The sequence below is a fragment of the Diceros bicornis genome, chromosome 31 (assembly GCF_020826845.1).
Source record: "Diceros bicornis minor isolate mBicDic1 chromosome 31, mDicBic1.mat.cur, whole genome shotgun sequence".
In the NCBI taxonomy this organism is placed as follows: domain Eukaryota; kingdom Metazoa; phylum Chordata; class Mammalia; order Perissodactyla; family Rhinocerotidae; genus Diceros; species Diceros bicornis.
Genome location: NC_080770.1, coordinates 22957856 through 22982918, shown reverse-complemented (window position 1 = coordinate 22982918; position 25063 = coordinate 22957856). Strand labels below are relative to the sequence as shown.

Genomic DNA, 25063 nt, shown 5'->3' with positions numbered 1-25063 from the left:
TTCTTCTCAAACAGTTTAATAGCAAATAAACAAAGGAAGGTACCACACTTGGCAGATACAAAATGACTTTTTGTCCGTGTGTCTGTGCAATTAAAACAGATTTAGGTTCCCCATTGGGACAAAAGGAAAAACACACAAAAAAAGGAAGGAGATTCCTTTTAAACACATACTCCCTTGCTCCAAACTTGTAACAATTTTTTTTTCTTTTTTAATCCACTACACAAACTCTGTGATCAGGTCAGAAGAGCGACAAGGGCTCTTCTTGCCCCTTTTTTTTTTTTTTAAACCATTAAAGTAAAATCCATAATTTTCTACATAGTACAACACAAGTTCACACAAAAAGACATTTTCTTTTGCAAATCAAAACAGGAAAGAAAGAAAAGCTCAAACAAGGTAAAGGAAAAGCATTTCTACGGCTGAATCACGACTTTGAGTTGATTGAATCCCGTTGTTGCTGCAGAACAGACTGTGCGTTTGGTCATAGTGGCAATTTTTTTCTCTTCACATTGTGAAATCACTTTACATTGTTTTCTAGTAGAAAAGGCAAAAAACTGTACAAAACCCCTAGTGTTAAATACAACGTTTGTACCAATAAAAAACTCACACAGGTTTGTCTCCAAAATGTAAAGTTTCTTTTTTTTTTCTTTTTAAATTATTCACAAAAAGCAGCTGGAAATCAGAAAGGCAGCTGCCGCTCCAGGGTCTCAAATCCATTAAAACCACCACAGAACAATTAAAACAATCAGAGAGAGAAAATGAAACAACGTCCAACGTTTGGCATTTGGTTTTATCCACAGGTTTTCCCAGAGCTCCTCTTGGAATTGAAAGCAAAATGTATTGGCAAACACGGATTCTGAACACACAGGAAGGAAGCCTCAGCGCCTTCTGCCAAGAGAGGTGGCTCTGTGCAGTCAGACTGTGGGGTGCACGGCAGTCTCGCTCAGGCTGGGGTTCCTGGCCTCTTTCCATCCAATCACCCCTTCCAGGAAATTAAGCAGCCTACCATACACTGGGCCTTCATGTGGCGGCCTTTCCTCCTAGGAAGAGTGGCCTCAAGCATAATACTAGGCAACCCGCTGGGTCTCAGAGCAGAAGTTCTGCTGGGAGCCCTTCCTTCATCACCCCTGGCATGGATGATGCTAACAGTGCTTCTACCTTCCCCACCCCCTCCCCCCAGTCTCTCGGCTACCCTCTCCACCCTTCCCTGGACAATCCTACTTCCCAGCTCTCCCACCCACCAGCAGCTTAGGTGTGGGTGGGGACTACCACAAACTCCTCCTCTGCAACCTCTTACCTCCACAGATCCATCCTGTGACCTCTCATCTCCTCTGGCCTCTCCCTCCACCATTCACATTCTTACTCAAGTCCCTAAGACCCTGAGGCTGGATGGTGCCGCACGAGAGGAGAGCAAGTTCCCCTCAGGGAACCAAGGAACTGGCTTGCCTGGCACCCAGGGACAGTAGCTATTTGGCTCTTCACCCAATTTAAAAAAACAAATCCCGCCCTCACCCCCACCCCACTAGCTAAGCAAGAGCAGAGCTGCGGTGAAGAGCCAGTGTGGGGTGGGTGGTGCCCAGGGCTGTAAACAGTGTGAAGACTGTAGTATTGTGCTTGTCACCTAGGAAAAGCGCTGGCGGGTGTATTGCCGCTTAGTGCACAGATGGCCTCCTCCGAGTGGTTAAGAGCACCCTCCTTCTTCTGGGCCGAGGGATGCTCACTACCCCTAACTTGCTAAGCCTCTTGCCCACCCACAGCCACCTTCTGGGTTCTATCTCTGTTCCTCGTGCCTCTCAGGGCCGGCTTCCTACCCACCTCTGAGCAGAGCAGCCAGCCTCCCGGAGGCCCCACTGAGGCCTGGAGGCCACATGAGGTGACAGTCTAAGTGCACAGGCAAACGCTCTAAGGGCAATAGAGGAGAAAGTTGCCACTTCAAAATAAAACAATACAATCTTGAAAAAAATAATCAACCCCACAACAATTTAAAACAGCTTCTTTGAAACCCTTTTAAATCGGTCAGTTTTTGCACAAACTATAGAAAACAGAGAGGTGAAGGTGGTATATACGAAGGTGTGAAGAAACAGCAGGAAACATGCAAAACTTGTTTTTTCTGGGCATAATCTTAGTAGGAAAGGAAAAAATTCAAAACAAAAACACAAAAACAATACAAAAACAAAAAAATCAAAGCATCACATTTTGCTGTGGAGACTGTAGGAACAAGCATGGAGAGGGGCCGAGGGGAAGGGGCCAGAGGAATCTGAAGGCTCCCTGCAGGGTCGCTACAGGGAAGAACCACAAAAGAAAAAGGAAAAGGGCTGGCTGGGGCCCAAACTGCAGCTTGCGGTCAAAAAAGAAAGGGGGTTCAGGTGTTTTCTGCAGTTGAGAACTCAGAAAAACAAAAGAAAGAACACATGCGGCCTGGCCTCCTCAAGCCCCACAAACTATATCAGCAAAATGTGCTCAGGAGCCTCAAAGGTTTCAGTGACATCTTTTATTTCATTGTTTACTTCAAAGTTGTCTTTAAAACTAAGCACACAGAGAAACAAAGCCTAGAAACGGACTGGCTGTGTGTTCACAGAAATACAAACACCACGCGGTATGTGCTAGTAGGGCTGCTCTGAAGACAATTACAAAGAATTGGAATCACAAAATCAAGTGGTTATCTTATGAAGTTCTAGAAAAATAGATTTTTTTTATATTCAAATGCAAGTTTAAATATTTCCCCTTCAGCAGTCGTTCTAGCAAAACCAATTTGGCAGCACAAAAGAAAAAAAAAGGAAAGAAAAAAGAAAAAACAAAGAAAGAAACAAACATAATAAAAATACACGTCAGCATCAAAAGTCAACACAAGGTCAAAGGTGAGAGTTCAAGCATCAGAGAAGCTGAAGAGACAGGGATTTGGACGATGTACTTGACGCCACATCAACATGCTTTAGGCACAACGATGAACAAACGGCAGGAATCTAGAAAAAAAAACAAACCAGAAAGAGGGAGACCCACTGAGTTACACAGAGCAATACATCCAAACGAAGAGAGAGAGAACAGGAACACTCACTGTGTACAGCCCTGAAATGAGCAGGCGGCGGGGCAGGGCTGGGTAATGACAGGGAACTTTCGCACATGCTAACAATGGACACAGGGAGAAGTCAAAAAGGACATGGAGGACACCAAGAAAACATCCAACGGCCAGAGACAGAGGAACCTAAGGCTTGGATTTCCCCTGAGGGCCAAACACCTCTGAGAAGAAGGTCTCCGGTGGAGCAGAGCCTTGGCCTCTCTCCCCACTCCCTGGTCAAGACCCAGGGAGAAAATAAAAGATGCTGGGGGGGGCGGGGGGGTTCTTTAGGGGAGAGGGCCAGGATTTCTCCTCAATCCTATGGGGATGGTCCTTTGTTCCCAGAAATCCAAGCTCTTAGCTTCCACAAAGGCCCAGGCCACTCATGTGGGACCCAGGAGACAGCGTCTGGCTGCATTCAAGGCAAATCAATCGCATGATGAAACCCAAGTAAGAAACAAAACTACAGCAGGAAACACATTTATGTAAGTGAAACCCCCACACAACAGAAAAGGATTGCTTAAGACTTGACTGCGAGTCTCCACTCTCCGAGCTGAACCCTTTCACACCGTGAGACTTGTCGGGGAGCAGCTTCTTCACAACACCATCTTTGGCCTGGGGAGAGAACTGTGCTCAAGGGCAGTGCTGCTGTGCTCACTCACCGGGCAGGGAGTAGAGAACAGAAAGAAGCGCCTGGTCTCACCAGCTGGCCACTGCGGCAGCCCAGGGCCCTGCTGCGGCACACGCTCCTTTTAGAAAGAGAAGCCACGAGCAGGGGTGAAACCTCGGGGGCTGGTATCAAAGGTGGGTTGACTGCACCTCTGCCTTTCATGTCAATCGGAAAGGGGTTTCATAAGGTCCCAGTGCCCAGGACAAACCCGTGGACAAATGACAGCGAAATGAGGGAGGTGGGAGAGAAAGGGGAGAAAGGAGTTCTGGGCTTGGAAAACCCCACGATGGCCAAGGAGGAAGACAGAACAGAAGGTTAGCAATCCCCACACCGGCAGCACCCTGGGGAGCACAGCTCTCTCCTCTGCCAATTCACAGCATTAACTCCTTCCCCCTCTGGCAGATTAGCTGGGCTGCAAACGGGCCACAGAAAGTCAGTAGTTTCAATCATACACAGCACCCTGTGTGTACAACAATCACATTCTGGATTCTACAAAATCCTGGCCTTTTCCAGAGATATAATTTAGGTAATAAATATTCTCCACCCCGGAGCTGTATAAAACTTCTATAAAAATAGAAACGACATTCTTGGTTCCAGCCGGTTGGGATTCAGAACAGCGCCTCCCCAACCTAGCATTTTTTTCTTTTTTTGTTTTCTTTTTTCTTTTTTATTTTTATTTTTTGCATTTATTTAAAAAATCCCATCATGACCCTGGAAGCCTTTGGAACAGTTTTATCCTTGAAACACAGGACACATTTCTCCCAGTGCGCGGAATTCAAGTTTATGTGGTTCAGCTTAAGAAGTATGTTTCATGTTTCTTAGAGGACAACAGACCCAAGTTATCACTATGAGAAGGGAACAGCTGTCCCAGCTTCAGTGGGATAATCCAACACCACCAACTACCTATACAACAGCAAGACGGTCAATCCCTGTCTGTGACCTAAATGGACAGCATGACAGGGAGAGAGCCCCCATTCAACTTAATAGCGAACCAACCCCTTTAATCTCATCTCTGCTGCTAGGGGTCAGGACTGATGTTTGTGAGGTTTAAGATCCCAGGGACCCAGTCCCTGGCCTTGGCTAAGAGTCATATCCTAACAGGGCTACATCTGCCCAGGTGCACATTCCCAAGAGCATGTCCCTTCTGGCTCTCCACCCCCACTGCATTTCTTGAAGCAGAGGCAGAGCCCAGAGACTGTGTGGGTCACAGGCAAGAGCTGGAGTGGGACCTGTGCAAGGCAGCAGGGAGCTCACTGTAAGCACGAGGACAAAAATGAACACAGTAATACTGAGGTAAATGAACACTGAATCCATGTGGATGCTGTAAACGTCCTGCTGTCTCCCCCGTCCCCAAGAGCAGAAGACGGGCTGGAGTGGTTAGAAGAGTGGCCTGCCTTGGTGGGAACACTACATCTGGGACACCTCAACCAAGGAGGCAAGCGTGGATTTCTCAATCCTTCTAAGTACTAAGTGCCGGCCACTGGCAAATGCAGCACTCTGGCTCAAAGGGACCTTCTGACTCAGGTACACCAAGGAGCAGGCTCCTCCTCCCCCAACTCGATGGCTTTTGATCACTCTGCTCAGGAGAGATGCCTCCTTCAGCTAGACACTATAAGCCCTTCTGAGATCTACCCTCATGAGAAAACTGTGGCTAGGGATGGAAGTGACACTCCTTCCTGTGGGCAACTACAAGGAAGGAAACCAAACAGTGCCTTCCCTAGAGGCCTTCTTTAAAGGGACCTGTTAGAAATGGGCCAGGGTCTGATCATCTGGTGTTGAAATAAAAGCAACCTCTTTGACCAGCTGCTTCTTCCTGAAAGCCACCAGGCAGGCAGGGCCAATCCAACACCAATGGCTGGCTAGGAAAGCTGGTAATGGGTGATGTCTCCCTGCTTTTTGCAAATATCAGGCTAATTTAACAGGTGCTTTGTTTCCAGAGCATTGTTAGCCCCTTCTTGGGAAAGAGGGGCAGAAATCCTGGACAAGAATCTGAAAAACAGGTGGTAAGAACTCAGTATTCCAGAGAAAGCAGCTATGGAGGAGTTTCAGCCTCCAGTCCCCAGGGCTGTTGGGTGTCAAGTCACTCTCACTCTCCTCCAAAGCCACCCCCACCCGTTCCACCCCCACAGCTCTTGGACGTCAGTTCTCATCTCGCCCACTCTCACACTTGGGGAGATTCTGGGGGTCAGTTTTTGGTTTCACTCAGTCCTCTCTCTTGGGGTAGTTTGGGGCAAGTTCTGATCTTTTTAAATGTTTCTCCATTCCCCCTCCTCCCCCAGGGTGGTTTGATGTTGGTCCTTCTCAACACACACTGGTTACAAACACAGCAAACTTTAAATAAAGAAAAAAACTCAGGATATGGCACCTAAACTCCAAAGTAAAACACTGGAAACCAAAGCACAAACTCGTCCTCTGTACGAAGCGAAACTCCCACAGAAGGCAGTAGCCGAGTCTTCAGGGCAAGCTGTGCCTGCGAGAGTGGCAGGGATCAGGGTCCAGGGCTGTCAACACACAGCCTTAGGGCTTCGAAACATTAAGGGTGCTCCTCCCTCACTTACCAGAAGACCCTCTCACTCCAGTCTCAGAGGGGAGCACGCTCAGTAGGGCTTGCTGTCATTCTTCGAACGTTTGAGCTGCACTTTAAGCCGCTTCATGCCAATCTGAAAGCCGTTCATGGACTGGATGGCAGCTTGAGCCGAAACAGGATTGTCATAACTTACAAAACCTGTGTGTCCAAGAGGAAACCCAGCTGAGGGACGCAATGAGGCAAGGAGATTCTCAGTCCTCCTTACGCAACAGCTACCTGATGGGCTTAGTCTCAGATCCCAATTTTTCTCAGCAGGGACAATAATTCTGGAAATTATGTCACATGAAATAAATGAGGTTCCTAACAGTACCACTTGCCATCTGCATGGTACTTTAAAGTTTTTGGCCAAGCCATCTTCCATACATTATTTTTACCCCTGGAGCGACAGTGTAGGTAGAAATCATCATTCCTACTACAGAAATGAAAACACTGAGGCTCAAAAAGAGGTCATGTAATCTGCCCAAGACTGAGGTAAAAAATAACCCACACTCAACTCCAGCTCCTTCTGCTATCAGCCCCTTCTCTTTCATTCCCCTTGGTAAAAGTACTTAAATCCCGACACCAGAAGAGAAGCCAACATACCAAAACACTTGCTCAGGTTTGTCTGCTTGTCTATAAAAACCTTGGCAGACACGACATTCCCAAAGGGCATAAACATCTGCAGCAGGTCCTGATCTCCAAACTCCTGGGGCAGGTGGTAGATGAACAGGTTGGCTCCTTCTGGACCTTTAAAATACGCAGTGATTGAAAAGGTGTCAGTGACAAGCACACTCGACAGCCCCCGCAACTGTCTCCATTTCCACCTGTGGTAAAACTGTCAGCACTCCAACAAACAGCTTCTCCAAACACAAATACAAAGCAGGGACGTGAAGGGAAATCACTGAAAAAGACTCCTTCCTTTATGTTTAGCCATGCTCCGTCTCATTGAGGGAAGTTAGAATTTAACCTTGTGGGAGCAGGGTGTGCTGGGACAATAAAATAGGCAGACTTGTGTGTGGAGCAATAAAACCAGAGACTAGAGGCTTGTAAAGGAACACAAAAAAGGAGGTACAAAGAGATTATAAACAAAATCGGTTTCAAAATTGTGTCTTCAAACTATAGGGACAGCAAAGAGATTGGCAGTTGCCAGAGGGAGGAGGTGGGGTCTGGGAATGACCACAAAGGGACATGAGGGAATATCTGAAAGTGATGGAAATGCTCCATATCTATGGTGGTGGGTACATACCGTATGTGTTCATCAAAGCTCACAGAGCTATATTTCAAAAAGGGTGAATTTCACCATATGCAAATTGTGTTTCAGTAAAAAGAAATTACATTTAAAAGATGTGCCTATGATTAACTCTGAGCTCAAAAATAGAATATGCTTTCCTCTTCCAACCACTTACACTCAACGATTTTCTAACCAAAGAATAGTTTTCTTACAATCGCAATCCAGCCATTCTCCAGCTACCTTGGGCTCCCTGCTGCTGTCAAAGACATTAGGGAACACTGCTGCCTCAGGGCCTTTGTACCCTATGCTCCTCTGGCCCATTACTTTTCTTCCTCTAGATATATGCATGGCTGGCTTCCTTACTTCCTTCAGGTCTCTGCTTAAACATCAACTTAGACCTTCTCTGACCATTCCATATAAAATGTTGTATCTCCAGCACTCCCTATCCCTCTTTCCAGGATCATTCTTCAGAGCATCATTTAGAACACCTCATGCTTTTACTTGTTTATTGTCTTTCTCCACAGTTCCATCGGTTCCCCCAGTACCACCTCCCAGGGTACATAAGCGTCTGATTCAGTGGAGGTGAGGATGTACTAGACCAGGACTCCTCGCTGCTATGGCAAGAGAGCATACTTGTCTTCTTCCTGCATTAGTGCTTAAACCCTGCCAGCTCCTGGTTATAAAAACCAGTCAAATATGAATACAGGTGTCAGCAGGACTTTCTATTCATACAAACCACCTTTAGGCCTCTGTCTGCCTAGCAAGCCTCTCCTGAATTTAATACCATTTATGTCAAAGCACATACTTCCCAATCCTTCAACCCAGGGGCCATAACTCTTTCTGTCCCAACACTCTTCAGTATGTCCTCAATTAGGAAAAGCACAGATCAGAAAGTGAGGAAGATGCCAAATGATATAGCTAAAAGGGACACCTAGACAGAAGACATCCCTTGACAGATTTATAATCCACAGAGAAGACTTCCTAACAAAAACAGATTGCCAAATAGTGTCAGACACAATAAGGTCAGTATGTTTCATCTAAAAACTGCAGCCCCATCCCAGGAGGGCGTACAGAGGTTCTGACCTGGGCAACACCCAGAACACATTCCAACAGCAGATCACACCTGACAGTTTCTCAGTCTACCCGTGACACTGCCAAAGAAAAGCGTTGGCCTGACCACCGAGACGGTTCTCTTGGCCTTTGCCCTGCCTCTCAGCCGGTCCTGACTCCAATCTCCCTTTGCACTCACCTTCCTTCTGGCTTCCTGCAGCACCAATACTTTGCTGGGTCAACAGATTCTGGTTGTACAGAGTGGGGAGCGCAGCGGCAGCATATTGCTGGATCCCCGAGTAGGCCTGCGTGAGGGCCTCCATGGTGCTCCCAGTGCCGTTGGAAAGGCCGCTGCTGCCCAGGCCACCATTTAAGGCAGCCATCCCTTGGTTGGGTGGAAGAGCAGGGTTAACAGACTGGAAAGATTCGACTGATTCCAAAGACGAACTTGAAAATTCTCCCTCTCATCTCCCTCTTAGCTCCTCCCTGAGGAGGAGTACCCATCTGGCTGGTCAGATTTCAGGACACTCACCAGGCCTTGCTGCTAACGGGGACATTAAAAAAATGCCACACCAGGTATAGCTCTCCCCATTACCTTCTTCCAACCCGTGCAAGTGGTGATACCACTTACACATGACTTGCCTCATTTCCTCTGCCTTTTCTGCCCCTTTCTCACACAGAGCTGGAACGTGGACTCCTATCACCAAAACAGCAGCTAACATTTACTGAGCACATCCCATGTGCCAGACACCATACTAAGTAATGTGCTCAGCACTTGACCTATGTTCTCATTTCACTTCTCAACAACGCTCAAAGGATTCTATTCCCACTTTACAGATGAGAAAACGACCTTAGAAAGGTGGGTGAAAGTTACAGCTAGTTAAAGGGCAGAGGTGGGATGTAACCCAGGTCTGACTCGAAATCCCATGATTATTTCTCATTTCACTGGCCTACCCCAATCATTCTAACAGTGCCCCTACCAGGGTTGTTTAAAATGTGCTACCTGCACAAAGAAGGGCCTGATGACATCCAGGGGCTGCCCCTCACCTGCCAAAGAGCTGACGTTGAGGCCTGCCGTTGCTCCAGCTAATGTCTGCAGGGCTCCGAGGGAGGCGATGGGGTTGACAGAGCTGCTGCTGCTGGAGCTTGGTGAGGACCCTGCTACCAGAAATCCACGAGTTAAACTCAAGCCAACACTTGCCTTCTCATGTCCACAGGAACCAAAGCACAAGAGTGACGCTACTCAAGTATTCTCTTTGTAAAGAGGTTTTCAGTTATTGATTTTTGATAACTGTCCCTGCAGGACATAGAGTCAAATGATGGTTACAACAAACTAAAAATTATGAGATTTCTCTTAAGTCAGAAGATGGCATTTGAAAATTTATTGTTTACAATCTGATCTCTTTGGATCTCCAGAATGACATACCCCTCTCTTGGGATTCTGCCCAAGGCACAAGGGCACACTGGCCCTATTACACGCTTACCTGAACTGGTGAGTACGCTGAGGGGGCTGCTGGATGTAGTGAGAGCATTGGTACCACTGGGTGTGTTCTGAGCTGCGCTAGCTGCAGCAGCTAGTGCAGCCAAATTCTGTAACTGCATTGCATTTAACCCTGCAACATCCAAAGCAAGAGATCAGCCAGCAGATAAGGGTGTCTCATCTCCACTCCAGCAATGACAGCGCACGCGGCAGAAGGCTGGTCCCAAAGAGGAACTGTTATAGATAAGCCTTAAAAACATTCCTATAGGGCTCCAAAGAGATTCAGACATCACTCAACTCATTAAGAAACTGGATACCGCTTCCTCAGAGAAGACATCTAATCCAATAGCATGCCACCCCACGTGAGCACTGATAAAGGGATGGGCAATCAGGAAACCAGGAAAGAGGGGTAAGTCTGTGGTCTATCATGGGGCCAGCTGTCCAAGAGAACAACAATGCCAAAACCTGCGGCACAGAACAGGGACTGCAACCGAGCCCCTCACTCATACGTTACAGGGCATTTTCTCCTTGCAATGAAGTGAACGAGCAGAAAACATAACAGAAGTCCAGAAGGCCACGGGAGGAACAACAGGGGAGAATACGACTAAGAACAGCAATGGGAGAAAGAATAAAGAAAAAAACCACCACTTGAATAGCAAGCAGATTAATCATCAGACAGAGAAGAGAAAAAACAGAGGGAAAGATTTCCAAGCGGAATAGAACCTAGGCAACACAGCTAAAAGGAAAGCAAGAAATTTGAAGAGCGCTGACAATGTGTTGCAAACCATTTACTAGATGATGGAAAGGCAGGCGGGTGGGTAAGGGGTAGAGTTCAGGAGAATAAAAAACTACAACACAGGGCCGGCCCTGTGGCTTAGCGGTTAAGCGCGCGCACTCCACTACTGGCGGCCTGGGTTCAGATCCCGGGCGCGCACCGACGCACCGCTTCTCCGGCCATGCTGAGGCGGCGCCCCACATACAGCAACTAGAAGGATGTGCAACTATGACATACAACTATCTACTGGGGCTTTGGGGGAAAAAAAGGAAGAGGATTGGCAATAGATGTTAGCTCAGAGCCGGTCTTCCTCAGCAAAAAGAGGAGGAGTAGCATGGATGTTAGCTCAGGGCTGATCTTCCTCACAAAACAAAACAAAACAAAACAAAACAAAAAAACTACAACACAGATACATTTACAATCCAGCAACTTTCCAAAAACATAGCAAACTCTAAGTCCCTGGGACAAAGTGAACTAGTATCAAAAGTTTTCAAATGGCAAAATGCAGTTCACCTACGACTACCCGTTTCTCAGATGCACTTGCCTAGCCTCATCCCACTGCGGAAGGGGCAGGGGCAGAGGCAGGCAGCTCTGAACTGCCCACCTCCCTACCCTCATAACTTTTCTGATGGCCACTGCCTCAGGTTTGTCTGTGGAGCCCCATTTTGTTATAAACTCAGGTATCTGTCAATTAAGTTTCCCAGGCATATTAACAGCCATGAAAGGTAATCACCTAGGAAATAACATGCATAAGACACAGAGGTAAACTAACTGCCAGGGTTCTAGCAGCTTCAGCGTAAGCCATTTGCATGGAAGCCACCTTAAGCTTTTCTTCACAGAGTCACTGGAAAAGTCACTTTATTGTGGAAATAAAGAGTTCCTGCAATTTTCTCCTTATCAAAATGGCCTCAGATAGTCCTCAGGTGCTAACAGTTCTTTTCCATCTTCTTCCTCAATAGAGACATAAAGGGGTGGGGAGCGGCAGACAACCCCAGAGCAATCTGGCACCAACAACTAATAGGGCCACCTTCTAGAGACAAGGCAGTTGAGCCTGGGATGTTCATCTTATGCCAGGCTTATGTAACGAATGGAAAAAAATTTTTTTCCTGCACAAATGGTACAAAACTCTCAGACTGTTGTCAGCTGGGTCTGTTGGCTTGGTTGCTGCTGCTCCTCCGCAGCAGTGAAACACTTACCTCCCATTGGGTGGAGGCTGCTCAGGGTGTTGAGGTTCCCAGAGGAGGCAGTCTGCTGAAGGAGCTGCAAATAAAGCTAGACATTACACCAAAAAACAGAACAAGAGTGAGAGTGAGGGCTGGTTCTGCATCTGGGATAACTCTACAGCACAGCAAAGCAAAGAGTGCAGAGGCCCCCAGAGAGAAGAAAGTTGAAGACAAGAACTCAAGCCAACACAACAGAAACATGAAGCTTGTGACAGCACAGGACAATACAACACAGCTAAAGCCCTAGCCCAGACGGCAGTTATGTTCACTGAGTACTGAGCCACGCTCAAGGCTGGGCAACAGAATGCAGGACAGCAGAAAACAGAAATAGAGCAGGGAACTAAGCTCAACCCAAGCAGCTATGCAGTCCACTGTGATGAGTGTCTGCATATGAATGACTGCCATTTCTAGTTCCTCTCTCCCAAGATCTCCTTAGTCAGGTCCACACACCTTATTCTGCAGATTGTTTCCAGCTGGATACTCAACTTCTACTTCACACAACTATTTTAAATATCAAATGTGACGATTTCAGGGTACTTCTTGGAGTCATCCTTTACTGGTCACAACTGACCCATGACTAGATCAGTCTCTCCCATGCTACACATCCAGCCCCATTCATCCCCTCCCCTCCACACTGGTCTTCACTGTTGCAGATGACCAAATGATTGACGGATCAGTCCATAACAGTTCAGTGTACATTCTTTTTCAATGACTGTCCCATAACAAATAAAACAAGAAGACCTGTCTGTGAGCTTATGACCTCTATGACTTTACTCTGTACCTTAAAACTGCAACCTTCATCTAACCAACCTGCCGAAAACCTTTGCTCCACTCAAAAACCCAATCACTGTTCTTTATGGACAACTGGTATTCTTATCACTGGATCCTTTATTCAACCTGTTGCCCATCCCCATAAATATCTGACTTGGTTCCTCTGTCCTCATGAATCCCTTTAGCCCATAAGGATTTCAGGAAGTCCACAAATCTCCAGAGACAGAATGAAAAAATGCACATACACACAACTTTTACCAGCTTCTCAAAGACGTCGACAACCCCACAAAGATTAAGAACCACTGCTCTAGTCCAAGAGAGATCAGGTTCAAGTCCATATACTTCAGAAAGAACTTCATAATTAATGATGATATACTACCGCTTACACAGTCCATTAGCACCCACATGCCTTCATTTTTCTTCTTTTAAATCTCTGGGCAATGTGTTCACTCCCAACTAGTGGACTCTGCATACTGTACTTGGCACTTTCATTTCCTCCCTAAATGAAAACAGCTCTTAGGGTGGGGGTCACATCTCAGTGAAACAAAGAGACCATAGCTCTCCACATACACCATCATGTGCTTGCTGGATGTGACAATGACAACAAAAAGGGGAGTCTTCTCTAAAAAGGGCTCCAAAACTCTCTAAGAAAAGCGAATGAATATCACGGAGATTATTTTCAAAGTATTATCATTTTGGTAGAAGACTAAAATCTCCCTGAATTTTCTGAACTTATAAGCAATGTTCTAGCACTAAGAAACAATTTAATCTGTTGAAATGCAACAATCATCTACATTTTTTGACTTGAGAGAAATACTAGCTGGGAAACTGGGATTTCTTCTAAGATTTTAGAAATTTGGAGACCAGGGGACATTCAAAGTAGCTAAAACTCAGTACTAGCGGACAGAAATCATTGCCTTTCTTCTATTTCTACAAAGAATAATATTTTAAAGGATGAGAAGTGAAAGATTATAATCATTCCCATGTGTATAATTCTCGACTATCCATACAAATCTAGTGGTTTCATCATTTATTTTCCTTTACTGGTAGCTTCACAGATGACCTGTTCTTGCTGATTTGCATATGAGTCAGTTTGAAGTGTCTTGTGCTGTCTGCAATTCTTTTACAGGGTAAAGCAGTGATAATCCCCTGTAATATATATTGCAGACGTAGTAAATCTAAAGAATGAATTGGAGCCTGCCCCTCTTTTGGACTATGTGACTCGAATTCAACGAGAGAGATCAAATTAAAGGAAATCTATTCACGATGTAGTGAACTCAACATACACCTGTAATATTAATTAATAATGTCCATGTTAATCTCTTGATCTCTCAGTCAGTGAAAAGAAACATTTACCATACTCTTCAGGGAAGACTCAACGAGGATTTTAATGATGTCTTCCGTATCTAGTAGAAAGAAATATGGAGAAAGATATTTGGTAGTTCAGATTCCCTCAGGAATTTTTTTCTTGGGGGCAGGGACACATGAGATGTTTCTAAATCTTTATATCAGGAAATCAGGATTTCGCTTTAATTGTAGCAGAAACCTCAATATATACATAACCAAAGCTGTGTGATGAAAGAGAGAGAGAGACAGACAGAGAGAGACTAACATGACTTAAAGAATATCGCATTGCTTGAATTTTTACCTAAAATTTCAATATGCTAAAAGTTGTAAATGTCATTGTGTCTGCTAGCTAGGGACAGTGAAGAAGAAACAGCTGGGAGCTTGCACAGTCTGCAGAAAGCAAACCACAAAGACTCACTGCTAAATACTGGGGTCCAAGAGTATTTAGACCGGCAAGGTTTCCCCACACAGATGCTGCGCTGATTTGCTGCATCTGCTGCTGGAGCTGCTGGGCCATTCTCTTCTGTTCTTTGTCCTTCTGTGTATCAGCAAATTTTACCACCATGGGGGATGAGCAGCCCTATGAAAACACCAAAATCAAACGGTCAAATTCTTCCTTCTGGGTGAAGGAAAAATCCTCCTTCATAGTGACAGGTAGAATGCATTCTAATTTCATTCACTGCGAAATGATTCTCTTCCTGACAGACAAGTGGCAAAAGACAATTTAAAAGGGCCACTACTTCCAATATGTTAATTTTAAAGAAAACATCCACTTTTAACTTGAAGATGTTTGGCCTGCTTAACTTCTAGGGCAATCAGATACTGAATATGCTGCTGGGCTTCGAGGGCCAACTGTCCTAGCTAGCACTCTTAGGCTAAGGAAGTCCCCCCTTTCATTCATCTGCTCCCTACCTCCATGGTCTGTGCTTGGTGCATTGCCTTGATAGCCGTCTGTGCCATGGCTCTTGTTGTAAAAGTCACAAATGCACAACCTGGTAAGAGAAGGGTCAATAACTCATTCACTCATTTGCTTATTTATTCATCTGACAGACACTTCCTGAGCACCTACTACGTGCCAAGGACTATGCTAGTGATACAGACACGGTTCCTGCCTTCAGGGGTTCACGATATAGGGGAAGAGACAGGTATGTTACAACAGGGTGATAAGGGCTTTAATGGAAAACCAGGGAAGCACAGACAGGAAAGAAAGTGTTTGAGGGATAAAGGAGGAATCATATCCTCCAGTTTCTCTTGAGAAGGAAGTGTTTCCATTTTGGTATCAACAACCTCTCCAAGCACAGAAGGAGAGAATTTTAATATATGACACTTAAGTGCAGAATGTAGACTCCTTAGGGAGGCTGGGAGAATATTAAAGGGATTAATCGGTAGGAGCTGAAACAGGACCTAGATATACAACACCAAGCCCAACCTCTCCATCACGACAGGGCCATGTTAGATAGGGATCACTGGTTTCCACTGGTCCAATTAAAAGAGACTCCCAATTTAAGACAAGTCTTCAAAGGGTAAAAATGTACCCACCTCGGCTTAGGCCATCAGGTCCCCGCAATATCCTGCATTCTTCAATCTGTCCAAATGAAGAGAACATGACTCGGATGTCATTTTCAGTGCACTTCTTGGAAATCATACCAATAAACAGCTTCCTGTCTTCCACTGCTAAGAGAATAAAACAGAGAAGGTTTGAACATTATTACTACAAGGGTTAGTGTAGCACAGATTCTGGGTTTGAATATTGGCTCTTGGCCTTTATACCATATTTTGTGGATTCTAAGACACATTTTTTTCATAATCCCGCACCTCCTCTTACAATCAGTGGAATCTTAAAATTATAATTGGAAGCATTTAGATGAAATATAGTAGCTGTGTGATATTGTGAAAGTTACTTAACCATTCTATGCCTGTTTCTTCATCTGATTAATCGGGATACCCAGGTTTACCTCAAAGGTAGCTTTAGCTAAGGCAAAGTACTTAGCATCCTGCCTATCACTCAGTAATGTGTGCTTTTACTAGTAATATTACTATACTAAAGAAGGAAGAGTTTTCACACTAATGTGACAAGAGAAACAGAACACATCTTTCAGTGAGTGTAACCGTCCACCTTCCACTTCTCATTATTCTCTTAGGACTAAGTTCTCCTTCCTAACTTGTTCATCTCTCCCCTCACTGCTGTCCATAAGAAATTATACTGTTAAAAGATATTCCACTTCATTTTAAAATGTTCTTGTAATGTTTCCCTAGAAACTATTTAACTCATTTATTTACCATACTTATTTTAAAGAAAAAAACAATTTAGGTGACAGATTACTTAGAGCACTGGACCACTACTTTATACCATACACAAAAATTAACTCAAAATTGGGGCAAGCCCCATGGCTTAGCGGTTAAGTGCATGCACTCAGCTACTGGAGGCCTGGGTTCGGATCCCAGGCGCGCACCGATGCACCGCTTGTCCAGCCATGCTGAGGCAGCCTCCCACATACAGCAACTAGAAGGATGTGCAACTATGACATACAACTATCTACTGGGGCTTTGGGGAGAAAAAAGGAAAAAAAAGGAGGAGGATTGGCAATAGATGTTAGCTCAGCGCCGGTCTTCCTCAGCAAAAAGAGGAGGATTGGCATCGATGTTAGCTCAGGGCTGATCTTCCTCACAAAAAAAAAAAAAAAAAAAAAAACTCAAAATGCATTAAAGACTTGAATGTAAAATCTGAAACCATAAAACTCCTGGAAGAAAACACAGGCGGTAAGCTCCATGACGTGGGTCTTGGTGATGATTTTTTGGATTTGACACCAAAAGCAAAGGCAACAAAAGCAAAAATAAACAAGTGGGACTACATCAAACTAAAAAGCTTCTGCACAGCAAAGGAAACCATCAACAAAATGAAAAGGCAACCTACTGAATGGAAGAAAATATCTGCAAATATAATATACCTGATAAGAGGTTAATATCCAAAATATATAAAGAACTCATACAACTCAATAGCAAAAAAAAGACAATTTGATTTAAAAATGGGCAGATGATCTGAATAAACATTTTTCCAAAGAAGACATACAGATGGCCAACAGGTACATGAAAAGATGCTCAACATCAGTAATCAGGGAAATGCAAATCAAAACCACAATAAGATATCACCTCACACTTGTTAGAATGGCTATCATCAAAAAGACAAGAAATAACAGGAAACGTCGGTGAGGATGTGAAGAAAAAGGAATCCTTGTGCACTGCTGGTAGTAATGTATGGCGCAGCCACTGTGGAAAACAATATGAAGGGTCCTCAAAAAATTAAAAACAGAACTACCATATGATCTAGCAATTCCACTTCTAGGTATCTATCTGAAGAAGATGAAAACACTAACTCGAAAAGATACATGCACTCCCATGTTCACTGCAGCATTATTTACAATAGCCAAGACACGGAAACAGTATAAGTGCCCATCGATGGATGAACGGATAAAGAAAATGCAGTAAATATATACAATGGAATATTATTCAGCCATAAAAAGAATGAGATCTAGCCATTTGTGACAACATGGATGGACTCTGAGGGCATTATTCTAAGTGAAATAAGTCAGACAGAGAAAGACAAATAACATATGATCTCCCTTATATGTGGAATCTTAAAAAAAAAAAAAAGAATCTGAGCTCATAGATACAGAGAACACACTGGTGGCTGCCAGAGGCAGAAGTAAGGAGTGGGCAAAACAGGTGAAGGGGATGAAAAGGTACAAAATTCCAGTTATAAAATAAATAAGTCATGGGGATGTAAGGTACAGCATGGTGACTACAGTTAGTAAGACTGTATTGCATATTTGCAAGTTGCTAATAAGAAAGGAGATCTTAAAAGTTCTCATCACAAGAAAAAAAACTTTTTCTAACTATGTATGGTGATGGATATCTAGACTTCTTGTGGTGAGCATTTTGCAATATATACAAATAGTGAATCATTATGTTGTACCTCGGGAACTAATATAATGTTATATGTCAACTACACCTCAATAAAAAAAAAAAAAAAGATTACTTAGAGCACAATACGATCCAGATGCCATGAAAACAGCAAACTAGGAAGAAACCTTATACATGGAGAGTTTTATATGCTTGCTTACCATTGTTCTTCTCACTGTCAGCAGGTTTCATCTGTATAGGATGATGCATCTAAAAAGGAAAACATGAATATTATCACTATACACATTGAAGGCACTCAGAAATATAAACAAAGGCTCTAAAGGAAATACCAAAACTAGAGCCTCAAGAGTTCTTTCTGAACTCATGTCTGCCTCATGATCTTCCCCCACAAAAATATCAAAACAGAATGTGTGTCAAGAAGTTGCAATTCTCTTGGCTGAGACAGAACTACTTTCAGCCTATCTTTTTTAAAATGTTTCCTTTATGCCTTCCTTTAGATCAACTCCTGTGGCAGTCATCCTTTTCTCCAAAACAGTTTTCAGCGTGTGCCTGAAATGTGTAAGTATGTCCCTATGTGTCAAAACCACCACAGTTCCACTTACTAGTAGGAGCTTTCTTACCCCTGGGAGGACCTTCATGTTGTGAAGAGCATTCTGGGCTTCTAATGCAGCTTTGCGGGTGTAAAATGTAACAAAACAGCACCCTGCAATAAACAAGATTTCATTAAATCAAACCAGTCCTTTGAAAGCAGATAATTCCTAGAGCACTCCCTCCTCCACGGACATATTGGAACTTAAAAGAGACGGCTGGGTTTATTAAAATTAGCCAAAAAAAAAAAGGAGAGAGAGAGAATCTAGCAGAAAAAAAATCCCACATTATTTTCTATGCATTTTCTTTATTGTTATAGTGTCATAGTTCTATTAAGATTCTTTTTTAGCTGTTCCTTTAACTTTTCTGGGAAACATGACTTCCCTTACAAAGGTCATAGTACCATGCCATTCAACCCAGCCTACCTGGAGCACCAGGTAGTGTGCTGGGCAAGAAGTCACAGCCACAAACAAGACAGACAGGGTCTTGCACTCTTGCAGCTTATAGTCTACCAGGAACTCTTTCTTTCTCAGAATAAACCACACCTTACACTGTAGCCAATTTCTGCCATATGTCTCAAAAATAATTATCATTTATTAAATTATAAAATGAATTAAGAGCAAGAACCTCTTAATATCTTTTTTTGGCCTCTTGGTTCTCATCAAATATAATTAAGCTTCTAACAGCACATGACACTGACTGAGAAGATCTGTAGATTTTGTGCTTGTATCTTTGCTGGGGATAGGAAGGGGGACATGAGTCTTGTAAATCTTAGGCCTACAGTCCCAGGAGATACAATACAGATTTCTTTCAAAATCACTCTGCAATTAAGATTTTAAATTACTGCATGTGATATTGCCAATATCTTCAGAAACTACAATACTTTATGTTTTTGGTTAACTATGCCACAAAGATAAAAATAATTCCTCTGCTTCTAGATCTTCTATTAACGTAGTTTCAAATATGACAATCATGCTTGCTCACATCTGCACCACAGAACAGCTTTCACCAAAAAGTACTCTGAAATCGGTCCTCTGGAAAAATAACAGTACATCTATGCCTGTGTGTGTGTAGGGGCAACGCTGATGTCTTATCTACCATCAGTCCTATAAAACTTCCACTCTGCAGGGTACTTCTCGAAGCAGCTCACCCTTTTTTCTCTCATTCATTTGCAGGCTACAACGAACAGGTTACCTACAAACAAGTCCGCCCAGTTGCTAAGCCATCCTGCAAGGCCTCTGTAACACTGACAGAATCCATGGGGACGTGGACAATCTTTCTCTTTCAGCTTACCCTAGTCAAAATGCTACAGAAAACCGTATGTGGTTCGTTTACTTCAACTTTACTTTTGTCACGCTATTACAAAGATCAAATGAGACACTCACATGAATCTGTCTCTTGCATACAGAGCTCTCACAAAGGAATGCCCAAGATCCAATTTACGAGTTATCCTCATGATGTCACCTTAACTTTTTAAGTCATTAAATGTGTTTGGGGGCCAGCCCCGTGGCTTGGCGGTTAAGTGTGCGCGCTCTGCTACCGGTGGCCTGGGTTCGGATCCCGGGCACGCACCGACGCACCGCTTCTCTGGCCATGCTGAGGCCGCGTCCCACATACAGCAACTGGAAGGATGTGCAACTATGACATACAACTATCTACTGGGGCTTTGGGGGCGGGGGGGGGAATGTGTTTGGGCTGGAAGATACAGCTACTGAAAATGAACAGATATTTTCTCCGCCATATAACCAGAGGAGCATTCTGGCAATGACAGACAGCATACATGTGACAGAAATTACATGTAAAACCGAAAGCCCTTACCTTTGCTCTGAGGAGGGTTTTGGCTCCTATCCCTTAGAACGTTGATTTCATAGACAGCACCATACTGTTCAAAGAGTTCCCTCAAGTCCTTCTCAGACCAGGTCCTTGGAACCTGGCCCACAAACATCTTGATAGCATCAAGATCCGGTTGGTCTGGGTGGTCCAGGGTGCCGTTCATTTTCTTTGAGCTACGTGAAATAAAATAAAACTTCTATTATGTATTCATATTGCTTTCCAGAGGGAGTTTTCTTTTCTTTAAAGACCTCAACTACTTCCTGAAAAAGTAGGGGAAAAAATTCTACTTCCTTTCACTACCTCATTCAATTTACCAGAGTTCCCTGGTCCTCCCTCGCCATGGCCACCCCTTCCATTAGATCCCAGATTAAAGTCACCATTCAGGACACCCTGGGCTTTAACTAAGGAACTGAGTGTCACTCATTCCTTATCTAGCATAAGACTTCTCACAAGAACTTAAGAGGTAAAGTTCCTAAAGCAAGTTTTAATAATTTTTAAGCATAGTTACTATTTTAAATGTCCACAAAATCACAAAGGACTATTGATTATGTAATTAAGATTCAGGACTCTCAACGTATACAATGATAGGTGATAAGTTTTCTTTCAGTAGATGTTAGAACAGAAGCACTTGATCCAAGGTCTAAGCTTAAAAACTCATTAGAATGTTAGCCTTTGAATGTTGCTGTCTCATGTGTAATCCTGGTGCTCTTGAGTAAGGCCCCGAGACTACAACAAAGCTTTGTCTCTTAAACTTTCACAAATTTCTGTTATATAAATATAAACAATAACGCCATCATTCTAGGGTTTTTTGTTTCTAAATTATCCAATTTACTGCTATTTCTCCAAGACTTGATGAGCTAATTCCCTTAGGAATTGCAATCATATCGTCCATGAATTCTTCCACTCCTATCACACCAAACTTGTAATGCTCCTACATCTTCATTCCTACCCCAGCCACTGCCAAGAACCTAGGGGAAGACTCGCACCAGAGGGATAAATGTTTCTACTCAGAATGAATCAAAGTCCTTCTTCTCTACCACTGTTCCAAGATCTTACTCTCAGCATTTATCTAAACCAATAACAACTTAAATCCCAAATAGCTAGCATGATTAACTTTTTAGTTAGTGTTTGCTTAATCCAGAAATCACGCCATCATACTCAAACTAGCCATGCTCTAATAGTCAATCCTAAATAAAATGATAGTTTTGTTTAAAGGAAAAACAAGTTTTTTCTACTATCTTTTGAATAGTAGATAGCAGTACTATCTTTTGAACATACTTGAAGATCCTTGACAATGCTGAATCTACGAAAGTAGTTCAACGTGTCTTTTAATTCTTAAATCTCTTGCAATTAAACACCCACAGGGGCTATTCTCATATCACTTTTGCTGAAAGTAGCACTAACTAAATAGCAAAAGCTATAAGACAAATGGCATATAGATCAACTCTCATTGCTATGGCTGTGAAGGTTCCTAAGCTCCTCCAGGTTAATTAGGCAGTTTCATCAGGACTCAGTACTAAATTTCTACTTTCATTAAAGTATTTACCACCTTTTAGCACAATCTGGCTGTACCTACCTCTCTCAACTAGACTGCGAGTTCCCTGAAGGCAGAAACTGTTTTATCTCCTATTCATTCTTATAGCCACACCTGGCAGTGCTTGGTTCTAAGTAAGTACGAAACTGTTTTATCTCCTATTCATTCTTATAGCCACACCTGGCAGTGCTTGGTTCTAAGTAAGTACTCAGATGTGGGATGGGAGGAATTTCTTGTTCTCAGCAATTCCCCCTATTTAATCAACTAACCCTGATAAAAATGAATGCTGTGCACAAAGAGTGCTCACAAATTAAAGAGTAGCTATTATCTCCTATGATTATTTGATTGCCACAGGATCAACCTGACTTTTTTCCTTTAAGTGTTTTGGAATGCACTGTTTTATTGGTTTTCCTTTATTAATTTAAAACCATGTGTGAGAAGTCGTTGCAAAAATATACTGCAGCTACTTTTAGAAGCCTAATCAGAACATAATCAGAATGTTCTAACAGAAATCATGCTACCATGATATAAAAAAACCCCTCTGACTAGTGAAACAACGGGTGTCACTCCTCACAACCTGTCCGCAACTTTAATTACTAGCTTTAATATCATCTTATTAAAATGTTGTTAATCTTTAATCATATTTCTATTCTAAGGAGGGTTAACACAGAACCCAAATGGTGCTCAGAATATGTTTTAATGATAAGGAAGCTGACAGGTATTTCTGAAGAGGAAAGGGTTTACTGATTTGTATTACAATAGAGGCAACTGCTCTCACTTTGTCCCTTCCTTCTGTATTTGTGTACCATTTCTAAACTTTCTACATCGCTGTTTAGTGGAAAAGCATAAACATGGTTAATATATGTGGATTACAGTTTATCCAAAAGTTCAGTGGAGACTCAGCATTCCAGACAAATGCCCTTCCTTCCTCTTTCCAAATCCTGCATTTCTTCATGTCCACTTACTCCATGAACCACCCTTTCCCTCTGTGTATACTAATTCAGAAGCCAGAAGAATACCCTAGAGCAGTGCTATTCAAAGTGCCCAAGGGGGCCGGCCCCGTGGCTCAGCGGTTAAGTGTGTGCGCTCCGCTGCCAGCGGCCCGGGGGCCCGGGTTCGGATCCCGGGTGCGCACCGAGGCACCACTCCCCCAGCCATGCTGAGGCCGCGTCCCACATACAGCAACTAGAAGGATGTGCAGCTAAGACAGACAACTACGTACTGGGGCTTTGGGGGAAAAATAAATAAATAAAATCTTTAAAAAAAAAACAAAAAAACAAAGTGCCCAAGGACCAGCAGCAATCTCCAAACTTAACCCTTTAGAAACTTTTCAAGCAACTGGACTGAATAATTTTATATATGCTCAATCTAATAATAATAAAAATATACACAATATGCAAGCTTACATCTTATTTTTTTGTTTTTCTATTAAATTGTTTTTATTGTATTTTACAAGTTGGGTGGTGGCGGGATTCACCAGTTTGAGAAGCACTTCTCGAGCATAGTCAATTATCAGGCCAGGCTCAAGATGCTGCGGACACGATGCAACTGGAGTTATGCACTGACTTATTCCTTCCTCCCATAAATATTGGGCACTGACTTATACAGGCTAGGCACTGTGTTAGATGCGGTAAACATTGGTGAATAAGGAAAACATGGGGTATTTCTTTGGAGCGCATGAAGACAGAATTAGAAATAAAGTGGCAATATCAGCTAGAGACAAAAGAGAGAGCAGCAACCAGATGTATATCCACGTATACATAATAAGCAATCACAAACTTTCTCATCAACTGTTACTGCATCTGAAGAGAAGGGCAACCACCCTCTTCCTCCATCCTCAACCTTCCACACATACTTCCAGTATGCACCCAGTCATTAGCTAAAAGTAACCACTGCAGGGGCCGGCCCGGTGGTAGTGGTTAAGTTCGCAGGCTCCGCTTTGGCGGCCCGGGGTTCGCAGGTTTGGATCCCAGGCTCGGACCTACGCACTGCTTGTCAAGTCATGCTGTGTCAGGCATCCCATATAAAGTAGAGGAGGATGGGCACGGATATCAGTCCAGGGCCAATCTTCCTCAGCAAAAAGAGGATTGGCAACAGATGTTAGCTCACAGCTAATCTTCCTCACCAAAAAAAAAAAAACAAGTAACCACTGCATAAAAGTCACCTGGGGACAAGTCTCCCAGTGTGATATCCCAAAGATTCCAAATCATCTAGGTATGGCATTTACTGTAAATATCACTAAATACATTCTAAAATTTGTGCCTTACCTCCCCATTGACAGAGAGCTCCTCAGAGTCAGTGATCATGAAATATATTTATTACATCCACTCCAGAACCAAGGAATTCAGCAGCCCCCTGGAGAAGTATCTATCCTGTCCCTGTCATTCCTAAGAGGCAAGACTGTGGAAATTCTTATCTTCTGTGGAAGTACTGACCTGGGAGTAGGATGGAGAGAGAAGAGCAGGGCCTGCAGCAGTGAGGGAAGAAGGGAAATGAGAAGGCCCCGAGTGTTTTAGAAGAGAAGCACGGCACCAACCCACTTCTTTTTATGTTTCTGCTTCTGGCAGCAACTGGCATCATTAAGAATGAGAAACTACGAGAAATCGAGACCAGAGGCTGCCTTGTCTATCTTGATTCCCAATGGAACATGCCATAGGAAAATGAAACAGAACCAATTTGGAAGAGAGATGGGAGGAAAAAGAAAGACCTTTATTTTCAAAGCACACATTTGTTCAAAATTCTTAAACCCTCTCTTCTCTTTCCTCTAGCTTTCTCTCTCAAAACTTCACTGCCCACGGCCCAGCTGAGAAGGCAGAGTTGATGTTCTGTCCCATTTCTTTCCCATCCCCAGACCCCAGCTGACAAGAACAGGGGGTGGATCTGTAGATCTTAACCCTACAAGCTGATCCACTGGCTGACCTCTTAGAAACCTGAGACCGTGACCTATGCTCAAAACAGGAAGTCAGGCCTGGCCAATCAAGTTCCTCTATAGCTTCAGGGCGCAAGACAACAGCCACTACCC

General features: G+C 43.6%; 1 protein-coding gene across 13 annotated transcripts in view; it reads right to left on the bottom strand.

Annotated features, from left to right (window-relative positions):
- Positions 1 to 25063, bottom strand: part of CELF1 (CUGBP Elav-like family member 1) — a 71586-nt gene continuing 46523 nt past the window's right edge. For 5 of the 13 annotated variants that reach the window (XM_058526974.1, XM_058526970.1, XM_058526960.1 and 2 more), the window contains 13 exons: positions 20493 to 20680; positions 18707 to 18789; positions 18287 to 18335; positions 15705 to 15839; positions 15078 to 15157; positions 14584 to 14745; positions 12021 to 12096; positions 10054 to 10182; positions 9617 to 9730; positions 8769 to 8954; positions 6892 to 7035; positions 6281 to 6447; positions 1 to 6192 (listed from right to left, as the gene is read on the bottom strand). In XM_058526974.1, coding sequence (XP_058382957.1) covers positions 6320 to 6447; positions 6892 to 7035; positions 8769 to 8954; positions 9617 to 9730; positions 10054 to 10182; positions 12021 to 12096; positions 14584 to 14745; positions 15078 to 15157; positions 15705 to 15839; positions 18287 to 18335; positions 18707 to 18789; positions 20493 to 20680 — 1474 coding nt within the window. In that variant the 3' untranslated portion in view covers positions 1 to 6192; positions 6281 to 6319. The remainder of the gene's footprint in view (positions 6193 to 6280; positions 6448 to 6891; positions 7036 to 8768; positions 8955 to 9616; positions 9731 to 10053; positions 10183 to 12020; positions 12097 to 14583; positions 14746 to 15077; positions 15158 to 15704; positions 15840 to 18286; positions 18336 to 18706; positions 18790 to 20492; positions 20681 to 25063) is intronic. The other 8 variants (XM_058526964.1, XM_058526961.1, XM_058526966.1 and 5 more) reach the window with 8 other exon arrangements.